Source organism: Pteropus medius, unplaced genomic scaffold, assembly GCF_902729225.1.
Source record: "Pteropus medius unplaced genomic scaffold, Ma_sr-lr_union100, whole genome shotgun sequence".
Classification (NCBI taxonomy): Eukaryota; Metazoa; Chordata; class Mammalia; order Chiroptera; family Pteropodidae; genus Pteropus; species Pteropus medius.
Window position 1 is genome coordinate 2,354,146 of NW_024346062.1, and position 19,197 is coordinate 2,373,342.

The 19,197-nt window shown below is 42.0% G+C and overlaps 1 protein-coding gene across 2 annotated transcripts in view; it reads right to left on the reverse strand.

The window, feature by feature from the left end:
• Positions 1 to 11,391: 11,391 nt before the first annotated feature.
• SERINC5 (serine incorporator 5) overlaps positions 11,392 to 19,197 on the reverse strand; it is a 126,474-nt gene continuing 118,668 nt past the window's right edge. For both annotated transcript variants that reach the window (XM_039874919.1, XM_039874918.1), the window contains exons 10-12: positions 18,586 to 18,625; positions 17,753 to 17,897; positions 11,392 to 15,930 (exon numbers count right to left, since the gene is read on the reverse strand). In XM_039874919.1, the coding sequence (XP_039730853.1) occupies positions 15,783 to 15,930; positions 17,753 to 17,897; positions 18,586 to 18,625 (333 nt within the window). In that variant the 3' untranslated portion in view covers positions 11,392 to 15,782. The remainder of the gene's footprint in view (positions 15,931 to 17,752; positions 17,898 to 18,585; positions 18,626 to 19,197) is intronic.

Here is a 19,197-nt window from a genome sequence, read left to right on the forward strand (position 1 = left end):
CAGCAACACCCCCAGCGCTTCTCCAGTAGGATGAGCAGCTGGGCTGGTGGAAGGTGCCAGAGCACAGGGCAGGTTGGAGTCTCTGTCCTATCTGCCTCTCTCTCCTGCGCTCCATTCCTTTAAAATGCTGACCCGGACAGAGAAACTCTCAGCATTTAGAAAGCCACCATTCTAACCCCATCGAATGTGAGATCTCTATGAAAGTTCCTGAAGTGGGTCTCACTCTCAGCCCACAGATTCAGGTGCACAGAAAACAAGCTTTTTATCACTGAATTTAATTTGTTTTGATCCCCATCCCACTTGGCAGAAGCATAATCTAATTTGGAATTTGCCCACCCCCTGGACCTCCCCCCGTGCTTTGAGGTTGTACAGAGCTCAGAGTTAACAGTGTGTGACACCCTCTAGACACATGGGCAACCAGAGACACTCAAGTGCACCATCCCAAAACTCTATTGCTGTTGTGAAACATTGCCACAAATGTAGCAGCTTAAAATAGCACAAATATGCTAGCTCACGGTTTCTGTAGGTCAGGCGCTAAAATCAGCCATGGCCGAGCGGGGCTTCTACCCGAGACGTTAGGGACAGTTGTCTTCTGCGCGCATTCAGGCTTTACGGCCCAGTTCAGTTCTACTCCTGCAGTAGCTGAGGGAGTGAGGTCCCCATTCCCCTGCTGGCTGTCAGCGGGGTCACCCTGGTTCCCAGAGGTCTCTCTGGGCCTTGCACACAGGCCCTTAGCACCACCAACCAGGCAGTAAATCCTTCTCACGCCTGGAAAAATCTCCGGCTTGGCCCTCTGCTGCGCCTGATGGACGCCTCAGCCTTCCTTTTCTGCTTGGTTCCCTCAGGCTCACCTGGGTTTCCACGCTAACGTCCCTACTTTACGTCAACTGATTAGTAACCTTAATTCCACCTGCAAAGTCCCTGCCCTGCCGTAAGAAATTGGCATTTGAATAACCAGGTGATGGGAGAGTGCCTCAGGGAAGGGTAGAGATCTTTGAAATTCCATCTACTACATAGATCTCTGGGGGTATGCAGTGCAGCTGCCCTTCACGCCCAGTGAGACATCACTCCCCTAGTCAGCCCACAGTCAGTGGAATAGGAGACCTTTCAAGGTCATGGTCCTTTTAAAGCTAAAGCGTCACTGCCACTCCCGCAGCTGTCTCGGGAAGGAACTTGCTCTGAATCACACTGGGACGTGAACCTCTAGAAACCAAGGCGTCACCTCTGCCTGAACATGCCACACAAGCCATTTCCTCCCTGGGTTCCCCCAGGGCTCTTTCCAGTCTCAGGGCACAGGACATCCCCTACTCTCACCCTAGGAACCACCGTTTCTGTACTGTCATTGCCTTGCCTTCTCCCCCGCTTCCCCGCCTAGAGGGATCTTTTTCATGTTCAGAGGAAATCACCCTCTCATCCCGTAACCCAAATACTTAGGCTAGATCCAGAGTCCTGTCCATGTGGGTAGGGGGGGAGCTGCTTTAGGCTTTTAAAATTTGAGACCAGGTCCTGCTCTCCTCTCTGTCACATTCCTCACCTGAAGCAAAGGGCCTGGAAGTCAGTTGCTTTAAAGTTCAAGGAAGGTGGGGCAGTGGATGGCCAAGTGGGAAAATCCTTGAGTTAATATTGCAAACACGTTTTCCTGCCATTCTCCTAACTTGGTCTAGTCTTTAAAATGCCCTTGGCACTCGGGCCGTCACAGGCTTCCATCCTTGGTGACTGGGTTGGAGCCGGCATCTCCCACCCTAAGCTTCATCTTCAAGTGCCGGACATGGAGCTATAGGCGGCTTCAAGACCTGCACCCTACTTGAGTCTTCTGTGTTCACTCTTCAGAGCCTAATTCAGTTGTCACTTCCCTATGTGGCCTCTCCTTCCCTTCGGGGAAATGTGACGCCTCCCTACCAAGTCTGTGGTACATTGTTAGGGCAGCCCTAGCAAACCAATATACTGTTAAATCCATATTCAACATTGCTTTTAAACATTAATTTTTTAATGTAAATATTTCACAAAGACTATAACATCTTAACCTGTTCTAGCATTTCTGCATTTTGTTGAGAACCATCACCACTACCCTTCAGAAAAGGAAAGTGGCCCAGGTGTCTTTATACCTCTGAGCAGTCCCAATGCAGAGCCTTGGCCGTGATGAGAAAACCCAGCAGCCCGACTGGCAAAATCCCTGGAGAGCTAGAATGATGGTTTGCCTGGACACAGCCTTCATATCTGGCCCGAGAGCCAGCTGGCACTATTAGACAGAAAAGGCTCTGAGTTTTCTCAGTAGACTGGCAACATCCCAGCTCCCTTCCTCCCGACCGCCATAAAACCATCTGGAAAATTAAAATAATACCTTCTGCTTCCTAAAGCTCCAGGGATCTTGTGAGACAGGGAGAGATTACCCACTAAGCACCCCACATTCCTAGAGAAGGTTGCCCCGAAATAGGCTATTGTTCAGCCTCCTTCACCCTAAATAGCAGATGTAGGACATTAACCAGTACTCTCTCCAGCTGCCCTGGCCCGGGAGCCACTTCTGCTGTTAGCCCACCTGACTGAAGGTGAGGCTGCCCACCAAGAGGCTCCTCTATAGCCCACCTGAGAGGTGAGTTAGCAGTGCTATGCACACTCAAGTCAGCTCTTGAGTCACCTGGGGATTAGTTAGCATGCAGATTCTGAGTCAGCCAGTCTGGGACAAGGTCCTGAGCTTCTTCATTTCCCCCTGGTGATGCAGATGTTACTGGTCAGAGTGGGAAAGCGCTAGACATTCGAGCAGGAGGGAACTTAGTCTCAAATGTATTCTGGCAGAAATCCAGACTCCCAGCAAGCAGCTTGGTGGTTGTTTGGAGGGAAGTGTGATGCTCTTCCAGGCGGCTCAGAGGGGAATGCAGCGCGCCCTGAGTTCTGTCCAGCCACATTTCCTCACGCTTCAAGGCAGGCACACAGCCCCAGAGCCAAGACAGCGTTTACTGAGCTTTCAGTCCAGCACCAGCAATTCATCTTTAAGTTAGGGCCCCGGAAATCCATAGGTGGGCACAGCTCAATTTTGTAGTGTCCCTGAGAAGAACACAGCCCCTCTCCAGATGGGCTTCTGTGCACCTTCCCTCCCTCCAGCCCGGGCTGGCCAGGCCCCAGGGTGGATTCATTGTGGTTAATTGCACTTTTCCTGGCAGAGCTTCCAGGCTCTCTAAATTCATCTCTTGCCAAAGGCAGAGGATCAGCTGGCAACAGAGATGGAGAGCTGCAGCTAATCAGTTACAATCACTTTTTAATGACATCTCCCCTCTCCCCTCTTAATTATCAAAAGCATGCAACTCACTTTAGAAGACTTAGAAAATGTTAAAAAGAATAAAAAAGGAAATGATCCTGCAATTCTACAACTCAAGAATAATGTTTTAACTTTTTGAAAAATGTCCTTTCGATCTTTTATGTGCATACGTGTAGTTGGTATACAATTCCACACTGGGGTTCCCAAATTTTCAATAGCTGCATAATAATTTCCCCAAACAAACTCTGAACAAATTGAGGGCAAGAGTTGTTTTCATGGTTTTATAATTTGACAAATTTAACAGTAAGTGCTCAACAATTTTGTTGAATAAGTGAATATTTCTTTACTATTTACTACATGAAAGACTAGATTTTTGCTGTTTTACATTTATTTCTTTTAAAGTGTCAATATGCTGATTTAATAAATATAATTTCAATGCCAGCTGAATCTCTGGAGGCCAGAAGAGTATTGCAAGAAATAAAGATCAGGTTGCAGTTACTCTGTGCAAACAAGGCCACCTAAACTTTCTTATGGCTCTTTAACAAACTTTCAGTGGGATTCCTGCCCCTCCTGTCAACTGGGAAAAATTCTAAAAGGAGGGAAATCCTTGACTGGGCTGCTTAACAGATTCCTTTGACCCCTCTGGCACTCCATCTTGTCTCTCTCCTCCTGGGACAGAAGCAAGCTATAGTCGATCACCTTTATAAACTCTAAAACCAGGCTGTCCTGTCAGAGTCAGGGCTAGAGACTTTCCATACTCTTGTTAAACTCGTAAGATTGATAGTTTCTGGGAAAGAGAAGTGAAAATCTAGCCTTGTTCCTTTCCCCCCCTACCCCGCACTGTCCTTTGCCTGAACAGTAAGTTAATCAAGATCACTACGAATATCATGGGAAACTTTAGTCCATATCCCTATTTCCATCTCTAGGACTTGTATGCCCTATCCGTGCCCTGTGGGGTGAGACAGGAAGTGAGAGAGAGTCCTCGCCTTCTTTCTCCCCAACTGTGGACAGAAGCCCAGTAACAGAACTCAGAAATTGGTGGCTTATCTCCAATAGGATGTCATACACTCCCCCCTCTAGTGACCTTGAAGTAGGCAGAGCTCAGCTGGCATCTCATTCCATCCATTCACTCACCACTTAACAAACATGAGTGGAGCCAGGCCTGCTTCAGCCTGGAGGGGGGTATGCTGTATACCAGAACAGCGGTCCCCAACCTTTTTGGCACCAGGGTGCTCCTATGATAATCTTATGCTTGATGATTTGAGGGGGAGCTGAGGAGGTGATGCTAGTGCTGGGGAGCAGCTGCAAATATAGAGGAAAGTTCCCTCACTTACCCACCACTCCTGCTGTGCAGCCTGGCTCCTAACATGCCAGGGACCTGTACCAAACTGCAGCTCAGGGGTTGGCTGTACTAGAGGAGTCAGGTTCATGGAGCCTATTAGTCATCCCTCTGGCTCTGCTGACCTGAAATGGTGGAGCCCTTAACCACAGTGACTAAGCATGATCGTGAGAAATTACTACAAGAGACAGCGATACAGGGAACTTCTTAAGCCACGTCTCAGGGGTAAGGCAGACCTGAGGTCCAGTTCTCGCTCTGTCACTTACTCACTGTACAACCGCAGATGGGAGATCACCTCTGAGCCCGTTTCATTTTTAAAATAGGATAATACTAGTACCTACTTCATACAACTGCTGGGAGCTTTAACTGAGGTGATTTGGGTAAAGCACTGAGCCTGGTACCTAGCACATATTAAGTGCTAAACAATATTAGAAATGATAAAGGTGATGATGATGATATAAGTCTGACACAAATAGTAGAAAAGAATAGTCATTGGTAATTCGATACGGCCAACTGACACCTCTCTACCCCCTGCATCTTAACCAGGTAAATTTAAGAAGTTTTTTTTAAGCTATTGGTAAAGGAAGTAGATACAGATTATCTCATGAGGTATGGAATACACAAACGATGGCCAGCCTATATATAAAAAGAGAACTCTGACCCACAACCTGTAGCTACTAGTCCAGAAAGCCAAATAACCCTTATAGCAATCGATCTAAAATGGCCAGGATTTGACATTTTCCCTAATTTTTGCCCGACTTCCAACCTAAGACAAACTGGAGGAAGTTAAATATGCATTCTAACCAATCACGGGGGCTGCCCCACTGCTAGTTAGCCCACCTACAGCTTCCCATGCTACCAGCATCCAATCAGCATAATGGAAACTTTCCCTTTTTTCCACTATAAAACTTTTTCATTCCTCTTCCTGCCTTTGAGTTATGCCAAGTGCAAGTGACAGCAGTTAACTCCCCTGCTATATAGCAAGCTCTGGATAGCCTTTACTGTTCTCATTTAGGTGATGTCATTTACCTCCACCATATTCATTTTTCAAATAGGAAGAGAATAAAATTTTAGGGTTATCATTATGAAAATTCAGTTGAATACACTAAAATGCCAAAATGGGGAAGAACTGAAAATCTGAGTTAGTCTTGACGACCAAGTAAAATTGAGACAAAAACAGCCAGCTAGGCAGAGATCCAATTTGGATTATAAAAAGCAAGTTCATCAGTAAGATCAGTACTGACTGTAAAATCAGAAGCAAATGAAGAGTCAGCTAAGCACAAAAGTTTTGCTGTGACAATATGCAATAAGATCCTAAATGTACTAACTATGAAGTTTCCAGCCAAGGAGAAATATAATCTTCCCTACTGGCAAAATCAGAATTTCATGACATCAGCCAGATAACCACAAAAGAATGTGTCTTGTAATATAAGATGTCTCTAAGCCATCACAAAACTGTGCTCTCTCCAGCCAACTAACCAACATTCATCATTTACCGATTTATCTATTTATTTAACAAACATTTCATTTCATAGCCACATTCTTTTTAAGCTGACAGGTTGAACAGAGATATGCCTCAAACACAAGCTCTCCAATGTACATTATTTTCTTTCAATATTATGAGATATATCTTTCTAAAACACTGTTTTATACATACCACCCTTCCTATATTAAAAACAACAAATTATTTATCCACTGCCTTTTTTGTCCAAATAAAATTTATAAATTTTAATCTGGCTACAAATTTTTAATTAAAAAGTTTTAATCTAGCTACAGAAGACATATATATTTATTGAAATTTTCATCCAAAAACAATGATTTCTATAAGACACATTGAAAACATATGTGACTAGGGAAAAAAGTAAACCATGAGAATTTTTTAAAAATCTCCTTAATCCCTGTTATGGTATACTATTGTTCAAAATATTTGCCCCACTGTGGATAATACTTCCCTGACTCATTGCACCAGCCTTGGGTATGTGATTACAGCAACCTCCTTATGGGAGGATTATCTCCACCCTGCTGACCTCAAGACTGTCCATGAGACTTGCTTTAATCAATGCAATGAAAACAGAAGTTAGTTATGCCACCTCTAAGCAGAAGCTTTAGGAGTCACCATGTGGTTCTGCCATGTTCTCTTCCTCTCTTCCATGATATCAGTGTAGGAGAGAGAAATAACTTTCCTTCTAACCCTTCAAAGTTCTAGGCTGGGACCTATATAACAAAGATTAAGAAATTAAGAAAAGAAAAATAGAACAACCAAAAATGTATTGACATGCTATAGGGGAGGAAAAATAATTTTACCTCTACCTTTTTGAGTTCTTAGCTGAGACCCCTATAATAAAAGACATATTAACAAAAGAAAAACATAAGTTTTTTAACATGTGTACCTCATGTACACATGGGAGATAACCAGGGGAAAATGAGAAACTCTTAGAAGTGGCTTAGAATTCAGGCTTAAATATTATCTTCCTCTGAAGACAAAAGAAAGCTGTGAGGAGGCCAGTTATGGAGAAGTGAACAGAGAAAGCATGGTAAACAGAGTACGGTGTTATGCAGATTTAAGTTAATGCCTTCTCCATTAACACTAATAGGGGTCTCCAGGGATTAACCTTTGTCCTACTTGCTGGAGAAAAGGTCACCTTTATAAACTTATTTCTGTTTTTAGGCAGATAGAGAGAGGGCAGAGAGTTTTTTTTGTATCCGGTTCTTCTCAATTGCCTTCCATTCGAAATAACCCTTCTGCCAAAGTGGCCTAGTTTGCAACACTCGAACAGCAGGGTGAAGAGAACTCAGAGAAGAGCTGCAGATGGCCTACAATAGACATGTGGCACAAGCAAGAATTGAACTTTAGTCACTATAAACCACCGAGGCTTTGGGAGTTGCTTGTTACCGCAGCATGACTTTGCCTACACTGGTGGACACACCCAAGTGGTCAACTGTATTTTTGTCTGAAGAGAAATTTTATGCATTGAAATAAATAGAGTTTCAACTTATCTTTTATATATTTAAATTAATTTTAAGCCTTTAAACTTAAGTGTTATTTTATTTACAAATTGAATGAATTTTGTGTTAATATTTTATTATCCAATTTTATTTTAATTAATGCCTACTTGGCTTATAAATTTGATAAATACACCCAAATATTTATTACATTTTTTAAACAAGTTTTGGAAATTTTAAAGTACAGTCTAATTTTAATACATTTGACTTTCTCAAGCCCTTTAAACACCCGACAAAAACCTCATTTCTATAGACAAAATCATTCTAAACATTTAAAACTTGCTATCTGAAAAGTTTAACCTTATAAAATTTAACAAGTTTTAACTGAAACATTTTAACATTGATTTTAAATTTAATTACCTGGATCTTCTGAGTTTTTTTTATTAGGTCTTATTCATCAGAGTCTCTTCACTCACCTCAAAAGGCAGAAAAATATGTATAGAATACTGTAATGATTACGAATTAATTTCTAGATAAAATTCATTAGTAGGCATAACAGCTTGTCATCAAAATGTCTTTGAAAGTATTCCTGTTTTCTGGCAATAACAAGATATTCCAGGTCCTCATATTTCCTGCCTAGACTATGCAATATGCTTTTCTCCAGGGAGCCCTGAGCCCTTCCTCTGGTTTCTGCCTGAAATGTAAATAAGATGGATCTTCAAAGCAGACTCTGGAGCCACAAAAGCCAGAAATTCACAGTAAACTTCGACCTGACATCCATGAGATGTTGAACCCAAATCCCAGGTGTTTTAAGCCCCTGAGGTTCAGTCTCTGTTACTCAAATGCAATTCCCTACTGATATAATTGTTATCCCAATAGAGAAACCAAAAGAAAGTTCTACACAGAGAAAGGAAAGATTGACCTAAAGGAGACCTTCAGTGGGGGTGGGTAAAGAAAAGGAGATGGGAAAAGGAGACAAGGGAGAGGTGAGATTTGGCTACCTCTGAAAAAACAATTGCATTTAGTAAGGATTTTGACAAAAGTTTGCCTTTTTCCCCTCATGTGTACAACGAGAACTAGAACAGTAACGTCCATGGAATCGTTGTGAGAATTATTCCAGACACAATTAAGGGTTTAAAAACATTAGCTATCATTATTTTAAGCTGGGCCACCAGAATGGAATAGAACTGGGAACTGGAACACCTTAAGAAATCCATTCATTCTCATTAGCTCCCTCTCTCCCTCCTCCCCTCACCATCTCCCCAGTCTCTACCTTCTCCTTCACAACCACTCTGCACAACTGCTTTAATCTTCTATCTTCCTGCAAATTGGCTTTCTCTGTGTCCATGCCGAAAATAGTCACTAACAACAGCTGTTAAGTTTCCCAACACTTTCACTTCTAAGTTCAAATTTCCAGAGAGGCTGACTGCCCAGCTTAGATGGAAAGTCCACTTCCAGATCAATTAACTGTAGCTATGACAACTGTGGGGAAAGAACATAGCTACTCCTTCTACAACCATGTGAACAATGCCCAAAAATTTGGAGCGGGGGAAGCAGCCTGGTTGTGCTGCTGTGAAGACAAAACAATAGATGAACATTTTGAGTACATCTTCTCTGAATGGGCGAGCATGTGTATGTTAATAAAGACCCTCTCCTTGACCAAACTTTAATCAAGCTCCTCTGGGCACTCTTCTTGACTAGGCCTTGACCTTGGCCTTCCGAGTCCATCTTGTTCTTCCTGGCCTACATAGCCTACTCTTAGCAAGAGTCCCCCCTACCCCTGATATCTAATCAAGTTCTTCATCCTCCATCTTTGATGTAAAAATCTTTGGCCTACCTTTAGCAAGAATCCCTTTACCCTAGATGTCTCCTCTTTTAACTTTCTGGCCACTGGACACCCTCCTTTGTTGGCTATAAATCCCTGTTTGTCCTTGTATTCAGAGCTGTGCCTGATTTCTCTGCCCTGCTGCAGAAGTCTTGAATAAAATTGTTACCATTATAATAAGTATCAGGATAACTTTTTCGTTAACAGTTCATATACACGGGATTTGGATCGCGCTGTATATATATAGTTTTCTAAATTATTTTTCATTAAACGATACATCCAAAACATAGTCAATGAAGTATTTTTCAACAACACTTATTTTATTAGCCACATATTATTTCTAAGATGACACAAGTAAAATGTGGTCTCAGGGTCAAGATAAAGATCTTAAGATCTTGGAAAATTTTAAGAAAATGCTTCTCAAATTTTCCTGGCTAGACAAAAAGACGTCTGAGAATCTTAGGCTTGTGCCTCCTTAATCTCTGCTGGACAAAATGGTTTCTGCAAGGATAAGGGTATTGTCACACTCTGAACCGTAACCCAAAGTTCAGGGGGGCTCTGTCTGGAAAAGATTGGTGGGGTTGGTTTTTATCTAAATATAGTGAAGATTCATAGAAAACATTTTTAAGCAAATTAAACAAAAGCTTGACCGGCTTACACTAAAATGGACAGAGACCTTTTAAACTGAGGCCACTGAGCTCTCAATCACTTTTGGGCAGGAAGCAGCTAAGCAACCTGTTCAGCTGAAAATCGGGCCTTTTTTTGTGGAAAAGAAAATTTGACCTAGAGGGCGGAACTAAGAACTAAATCAGGTCCAGTCGTGCTCGCAGGGGTGGTTCTTTGGGTGTGGTTCTGTGGGCGCAGAGACATGAGAACTAACAAGACAAGTTATCTGCCTCCCATGATCTTAAGTGCAAGTTGAACAGTAATCACTTCAAAACGTGGGGATGTGTGTAAGTAAAAACCAGTGAAATCTGAATAAAGTTTGTAATTTATCTAATAGTGTCAAGCGCTTCTGGTAAGAAAGATGAGGATAATACATTCAGCAACATGGAGGTTACCAACGACCTTGGAAAGCACTTTCTGACAAAGCCTTATTGTGGTGGGTTCGAGAGTGAATGGAAGAATGATGGCAACGGCAGAGCATAGTTTTTGGATCTTTCTGAATTCCCACTTAAAAAGAGCAACTAGATAGCACAACCAAAACCCCATGGGCAATATTTACAACAAAAAGTGGTAAACCCCAAAGCACAAGTGGGATGGATGAATCATCAAAAGCCAAAAGACCTTAACAGTATTAGTATCTATCTGGGAAAAAACAGAGGGGGGAAAAAAAAGCAAATGACAAATTCATAGAGACAGCAAGGAGACAGAGACAGTGGTTTCCAGGGCTGGTGGAAGAGCAAACACGGGACTGCTGTTTAATGAGTATGGTTTCAGCTACGCAACGTGAAAACAGGTCTGGAACTTGGATGCACCACGTAGAAGTTAAAAATGGCTAAGATGGCAAATTTTATGTTATGTTACCTAAAATATTTAGAAAACTAATCTCATAAAAATGAGGAAGTATCAAGATTAAATCCTATGTAAAGATATTGTAATAAAACAGTATTAAGTATTTAATATTTATCAGAAGACTTACTATTATGATGTCAGTTCTTCTCAAACTGATCTAATGACTCAATACCATCCCAGTCAAAGGAATTCACAAGTTAATTCTAAACTTTAAAGGGAAATGCAGAAGACTTGGAATAGCTAAATATTGAAAAAGAACCACATGGGAGGACTCACACTACTTCTTTAAAGACTTACTTTAATTCTCATACTGAAGACACCGTATAACTAGCATTAATAGGAAAAAGGAACCAAAAAGCTTTGGTTTTCATGTTCATATTTTCCTTCAAGAATCAGAACAGACTAAGAAACTTAAGAGAGCTGATTAACATTTGAAGACAACAAACATCTTGGAAAACACTACCTGGAGGATTTTAATTGTAAATGTATCCATCAGAAGAGAGAAAAAACAACATGTTTTCAGTTTTAAATTTTATTAAAAGTACAGAGTTAACAAGTTTTGAGTTTTTTACATAGTAAGAGACTAGTCAACTTCGGACACTTCAAAAAACTAATATCAACCCACAACTGCTTTTGTGACTAAAGGAGGAAAAAACTATTTAGAAAGTTATCCAAACGCTAACCATATCTGAGACCATTACAAATTTCGAACAGTAGATTTACCACACGTTACATTTTCAAATTCTAATATAGCAAAACATAACCACATGATTTGGCTACAGCTAATTGTTTCAAAAAAGTTTAAAAATTTTAAAAAGTTATGACTATAAAATCTTTTGTAGTTTTTTTTACAAAGTAAAAAAACTTAAATCTTTAATAAATGAAAACACGATCCCCTTAAATTTCTTATAAATAGCTCTCAAGACATATATTACACATCTGCTACAAGCTTTGCTTACCTGAGAGAATTTCCCAGGATCCATCATCCCAAAGGATTAGCTTAAAGAGTTATTCTCCCATCATTTTTCCCACATAAATATGATTAAACTCCTACAGAAGTGAATTTGGACATATTCATTCTTAATCTACCCTTCTCCAATTAAGTTTTTGCTGAAAGGATTTTGATTTAAAACAAAACAAAAACACCGCTTTGGTAAAAGCCAAATATTTTCCCCTTTCAAAATGAACAACTCTGCAAATGATTTACCAAGGAAAGGAAAAAAAAACATGATCTTAGAATAGCTAGAATTAGTTCAAAAGACCTGTGTGAACAGCCTTCCAGTCCTTTGAAGTAAGTCCAATATTAGAGAGCCCATCTCTACCTGAAATGCAACACTAGATTAAAATGTGTGAGGCTTTACCAATATAGTAAAGATGGCAGGAAACATGGTGGCTTTAAGAACAAAGCCATATAGAGTTAGTGCTAATAGTAAATTAAGAAGAATGTCCTACAGAGAATTCCATGAACCAAGTGTCTACTGCACTGTCTTTAATTAAGGAGGCCTGTGTTCTCTCTGGACATGCAGGGCCTTAGCCCATGGTCACACCCTTAGTTATAGGATAAACCCTCTTCCATTTCCAAAAGGGGCAGGTCACTAATGCACATTAAAATGAGATGCTATTTGGGAAGGCAGTCAAGGGAGAAAAAAGTTCAGGCAGTTTAAATATAGGCTCTGGAATTCTCTCTTTGCAGGTAACATGAAGCACCAATGGTAGTAAATTTCTGGCCAAAATTAAGTAAGTACGTAATTTTAAAAAGGCAGAGGGTGACAACTGGTGGAGGGGAGGAGAGCGGAGGAACTAGCACTGCATGGAGGCCATCCATAATGAAGGAACCTCTGAGGAACTGGAAATAAACAATGTGCTGTGGGAAACCCCTGCTGGCTATTTCTGATGGGCACCAGAACCCCAAATCCCCAGTAACCCCACCCTCCAATTGCCCACATGCACAGTCCATTATACGAGGGCTCCAAATACCTCTGGCGAACAGTTCCTTCAAGCCATTTCCCAAAAAAGTGCAAAGGCAAAAGCAAAACCAACAAAAGCAAGACCAAATAAGGACAAAGAAGAGTGTCCGAAAGCTTTTGATAGAAAACTCTCTGGTCTTCAGTCAGATGACATGTATACAGCAACACTACCTGAAGAATCCCTTTCCACACTCAGTGTTTTTACTCATGGAAATGAAAGGGGGGAAATTTCCACATGGGATGAATAGCACAAAGAAAACATACACAGAAGTTTTAAAAACTCTTCTTCGGCTTTCATTGTTAAAGGAGTCTGACCAGCAGCTTCTGGAAGTGCACTTTAAAAATCATGTACAAAAGTCATAGGAAGCAAAAGTCTATTATTTAAAAATGAATTTATCAGACGAACACCATCATTCTAGCAACTCAAAGCAATTGGCACAATTTTTCCAGTTTCTTAAATCACAATAGCACAAAAATATAGGTTCTTTAAACCTATGAATATTGACTCATCACCTGAGTATTGTGTATTACAATTAATTAGTTATTAAAGTCAACTTATTTATATGTCCACAGTCCTCAGAGCACATTTACTGTCTCTCAATCATTCAGATAAACTTGCTCAAAATCTCAGTTAAGAATAAAAACCAGGTGACTATAACTATTCCTCTTGTGTCAAACCAACCTTCCTTCAGAAAGGAACTTCAGGCCACAAACCAAGTCTTAGACAGCTGGAAAAGGGTGGGTTGCCTGGGCAACTAAGGAAGGAAGCTCCAAGGGCCCTGCCACTGGCAATGTCATTTCCCCGAGCTTCTTTCTGCAAGGTAAGGAGGTCAACAAGGGCCAGCCAAGGAGTACACAGCCTTGTTAGCTTAACCTTGACCTGCTGTAAAGACCAGTTCTAAAGTCACACAACTGGCTGCCAGACCCAGCTAGTGGGAAGAAAACATAAAACTGGTCACTGATACAACCCCCGCTCTTGATCTGCCTTTTCTCGTGACCTGCCTTTGCTTGTGGTCTTTCCTAAAAGCCAATCTCGATTACTCAGAGCCCTGTGTCATTACACCAGCCACTGCAGTGGCCCCTGCCAGGAAGCTGCTGCTACACACACATGTCCCCAGCTCCCTCAGCCTGCTCTGATCCACGGAGTTCAACCCCCACCTGCTTAATGGGGGCTGCACGTGGCGGCTATTCATTTTGTGACTCCAGATCATCTTTCAATTGCTGAGCACAAAGATCTCCTGCCTAAAAAAAGAAATGTGATAAAGTTTACAAAACAAGGCTCTCCCATACACATATAATGAGTGTCTTTTAAACCTGAATCTCAGATACTATCAATAAGGCAAATTCCTAGATGAATTCATCCATTGTATTTGTATCCCCTCCCCACCCTTATTTTCTTGGAAGGAGGGCAAAAGAGTAGAAATAAAGAATTTGACTAATTTCCTGCACCAGTATTGTGGCACACTGGAGCCCAGCTTGAGTGAGGCCCAGTTCTACCCAACGCATACAGTAGGGCACAGGCCAATCTTTTCATTCTCAGACCCTCTCTGCCAGGGAGTTTGGGAGGATTCTTTCCATCCTGCATGAAATACTAACAGGGGCATCCCCGCCTTGTCTCCACTGGGGTCTCTAAGGGACTTTCCACTGAGTTAACGCTTCCCTAACTGAGTACATCAACACTGAAAATGGCAACTTCACAAAGTCCAATCTCTCGTGAGTATTACTTCACAAGTACGTACTTTGGAAATTTCTGTGGATGTTGTTTGTGGCTTAAGTAAACACCTCCACCACCCACCTTTTCTTCTAAGTATATCTGGTCACTTCTACAGCTAGTTAATAGGCCTTATCTGGTCAGCTCTGTTTGAGGTGGTGGGATCCTCACCTCAGCAAATCTACTCCCCAAAAAACCATAATGGACATTAAGAGTGTGGTAGCACTGCAGATCCCTTTTGCTTTTACCATTTCAAAGGCCTCGAGGTGGAAGAGAAACTGAGGGGCTGACCTTACTGAAACGGCAGGGCAGCAGGCTTCAGTCAAGAAGCAACTTTTCAGGCAAGGTCCTGAAGAATTATCACTATTAAAAACACAAACGAGTAATAATTACAGCCCTCCATCATCTAGACAAAGGACACAACACGAATCCCATTCTATAATCATGTGAATAACACCACAAATAAAGAGTCATAATTATTGCAGTAACTCGGATCAGGTAGTGATAACACGGAAGATCACGCAGGTTGGTGATGGCGAATTGTGCCTTTTCACATTATAACAAAGATGCTGAACCCAGAAAGGATGAGGGGACCTCTAGGAAGAGTGATGGCAGAATGTGAAGTCTGTGATTCCCAGCATCACAACACCTGGGGGCCAGGAGGAAGCCACACAAGGGTGGAGTGAAAAGCAGGTGCTTCCTCCGGTACCCTGTAAATACCGGGGAGCTGTGGAAAGATCTCGGCAGGCCACGGTGTGAAGAGGGGCCTGCACTCTGGCAGGAGCCGAGGGGCCATAAGATTGGCATGTTTTCTTTTCCAAGGATGAAAATGAGAGGCCACACAAGGTAAGTTTTCATCCCTGTGAGATGTCGTGCCCCAAACTGCTTTGGTAAAGACATGCGGAAGGAGAACACAAGCCCAACTGCTTTCCTTGTTTTTAGGGAAAAGACATATACAAAATATATATTATCACTCAGTATCAGCTTGGTTGAAATATTCAATTCTTTTGGGATAATCTGGTAGTTTCTTTTCAAATTTCAGAATTAAAAAGCTTATCAGGTGTTTTTTTTTTTTCCTTTTCCTGAAAGCCTTTTCAGACACCCTCGAGCCAGCCAGAGGATGCCAGCTTTTCACAAAGCGCCAGTCACACTGCTCAGTGACTTGAGACACTTGTTCGAAGGACGTCGTTTCCAGCCTGGAGGCTGGAACCAAGAAGATTGCTCAGATCTCACACGTAGAACTGCCGAGAGGGACAGCAGAGGGGCGCGACCAGTGTGCACAGGTATAACAGCACGCACATCCAGCAGGAGGCCGTCTTGACCCAGAAGATGGACCAGCTCCCACTGAAGAAGGTTTCGATGTTGGCGCTTTCATAGCTGTGGAAGCAAAGAGAGCCATCTGTCATCAGAGCAGGAAAAGACCGGGTGGGAAGTGTTTCCTTGCTTCTGCCTCCTCCAGCCTTTCTTTCTTTGTTTCCTAAGAAGTGAATTCATATATAATGCACACCCATTTAAAGTGTACAATTCAATGACTTTTATTATGTTCATAGACTTGCATAACCACCACCACCACCATCAATTTGAGAACATTCTCATCACCCCAAAAACCCTGCACCCTTTAGCTTCCCTCCTGCTTCCTCCCCTCCCCTCAGCCCCGGCATTCACTAACCTACTTTGGTCTCTAAGGATTCGCCCATTCTGGGCATTTTTATTCGAAATTATGTGGCCTCTCATGACTGGCTTTTTTCACTTAGCATAATGTTTTCAAGGTGTATTCACGTTGTAGCATGTGTCAGTACTTTCTCCCTTTTTATTGTGGAGAAATATTCTACTGTATAGGATACATCACATTTTGTTTATCTACCATTAGTTGATGGACATTTGGATTGTTTCCCTTTTTGGCTATTATCAACGGTGCTGCTATGCACATTGTGTAGAAATTTTTGTGTGGACATATGTGCTTTTTATTCTCACGGGTACATACTTAGGAGTAGAATTGCTGGATCATATCAAAACTCTATGCTTAATATTTTGAGGATTTTCCAAAGTGTTTTCTGAAGCGGCTGTGCCATTTTACAATCCTAGCAAGAGCATTAACAGGGTTCTTATTTCTCCACACCCTTGACAACGTGTTATTACCTGCCTGGCCAATTATAACTCCCTCCATCCTTTCTTAAGCTCCCCAAGCCAAAACTCTCCAGGCAATCTCTAGTATCATAGGGAAGCATTGGAAGCTCCCTCTCCAGCTTCTCCATCAGAAGGATATTCAAGAAGCATCTCCTCGGTGAAGCTTCCCCCAATCCCACGAGATCCTCCTCATTCCTCTTCTTCATTTTGTTTTTCTCCCCAATAACATCACTACCTGACATGCTATATTTGATTTGGAGCATGGTCTGTCTCTCCCATTAGAATGTAAGCCCTGTCACCTAGAACAGTGTAGCACATAGAACTCAAATATTTGTTGAATGAATAAAAGCAAGCGCAATGAGTCTAAATGTCTATCCTATGTATATCCCGCCATCTAACAAATTATGATCCAACAAAAACTTTGGATCAAAGAATAAAAAAAAAATGTGTATGATTCAAAAGGAATCTCTATGTGGTAACAAAGAAAGTCAGGTCCATCATCTACAGCCAACTTTAAAAAAAAAAAACTCAAGGGAGTAAAAATATGTTATCACATTTATATTTTCAAAAATTACATAGGCTTGTAAATGCATAGAAACGTAATGAAAGGATACAGACCATATTGTTAGCAGTGGTAATGGTGTGGGGGCGGGGGGAGTCACTGTTACTTTTGATACTTTTTCATTAGTTTTTTAAAAGATGTTTTAAACTTTTGTAACAAAAGTGTAAAAAAAAAAAACCAAAATACAAAGTAGAAAAAATATTTTCCCTTTCTTAAAAGCAAATGATTACTTGAAAATTCCAAGTGCTTCCTCCATTACTATGTTCTTCTAGACTGCCCATATGCAGTTAACGTTCCTTTTTGAAAAGTTGCAGTATGCATCAGCAACTTCATGCCGACAGAGTGTTAGGAACTCAGAACTGTTTTTGCAAAGGTGAATACAGCTTGACTTGGAGAAGAGTTTAGTTGACTCCAGGAGATCTAATCTATGCCTCAGCACCTTAAAGAATGGACTCAACTTACTTTTTAAAAGACTGCCCCTTTAAAACGTCTCAGAAATGGGCCACTCACTTGAACCAGTTGGTGACAGTCATCATCACATAGAGGGAAGCCAACAAGAACACGAAGTGGAAATAGGAATAGCTATAAACGGTGCCTCTCTTCTCATCGTAAATGACCCCTGGTCCTTCTTTCATGTTCTGCTGTTCTTCAGTGTCTGTGAACCACAAAGCCAGCAGGGAAGCTCAATGAGTGAACACACGCACACTTACCATTTGAACAAAGAACACTCATTTCAACCCCAGGGGCTGTTAAGTTGAAAAGATGTCAAAAGCCATTTGTACACTCAGGCCATTTTACATCTATGCCATAGGCACAAAACTTCCACCCTACCCCAGAACCTTCCTTAGCAGGATGAGTTACCTAACATCCCATTTATTTTAACAGAGCATAAGAAAGAGAGTCCTTGAAAACAAAAAAGTTATTATAAGCTCAGAATAAAGTGAGTAGACCAGGAGTTCTCAAGACCCTGGGATCCTCCAATTCCAGAAGAAAAATAAGCCGAAGGGAAGAAATTGTCCAAAACAAGGTATCAGGACCTCCTGGCATTTTCCAAATTTTCATTACTTTAAAATGTACTTTCTGCTTCTCTGAATCCCACTGTATAACTTAAATATGAGCCAAAATAGACTAATTTCTTACCTGCCAGAATACCAACACAAACACACAAAACCCAGCAAACCTTTGGGAAGAATGTGAAAAGTATAGAAACAGTAAACCGGCCTTTGGAATAAAAGTTTCCCCTTACCATTCAAGTTTTTTGTACCTGAATCCCAAATGCCTATAGACGAGAGGTAAAAGTCTGCAGGGCCACACAGATGCACAGAAGAAAGTTCTCTACTTACCTTCTCCATAGGGACCGAAGCAGAAGCAACACCGAGCTACCTGGGAGAGCAAAACCAACAGAGTCAGGCACCTTGCCTTCTGCTTTTCTCCATCCACATCAGTAAAGCACTAAAGGCCACCTGCGTGCCAAGACTTCCCCATCTGAATTACATCCCAGGCCCTGAACTACACACTTTATCCCCTCAGGAGGTTTTGACTAAGCATCTGTTCTTCCCAGATGCGCTGGGTGCTGGTGGTAAGAAATACAATGGACATGGAGGTGAGCCGCCAGCTCTTCTTCAAAGATGCGCACTTAGTGCTCACTCAGCTACTGCAAGGGCCATGAGCAGATAGTCTCTAGATGGCAGCTCCCAGGTTTTGCCCTGGCGGCAGAGCTGCCCTGCCTGAGAGGAAGCCCTTCCTGGGCAACCACAGAAATGCCTACTCACGGCAGGGGTGTAAAGGAGCAGCCACTGACCCCTGGGGGACAGCTCTGATGGGTCTGACCTGCCCTGGAAAACTCACGTGTGGGGTTAGCAGAGATGTGCCCGGCCTGCAGCACCATTCGACACTACCCTCTGCCCAATTCTGCCTCCTTCCCCATCCTTCCTTCCACTTATGTTGATCCCTGA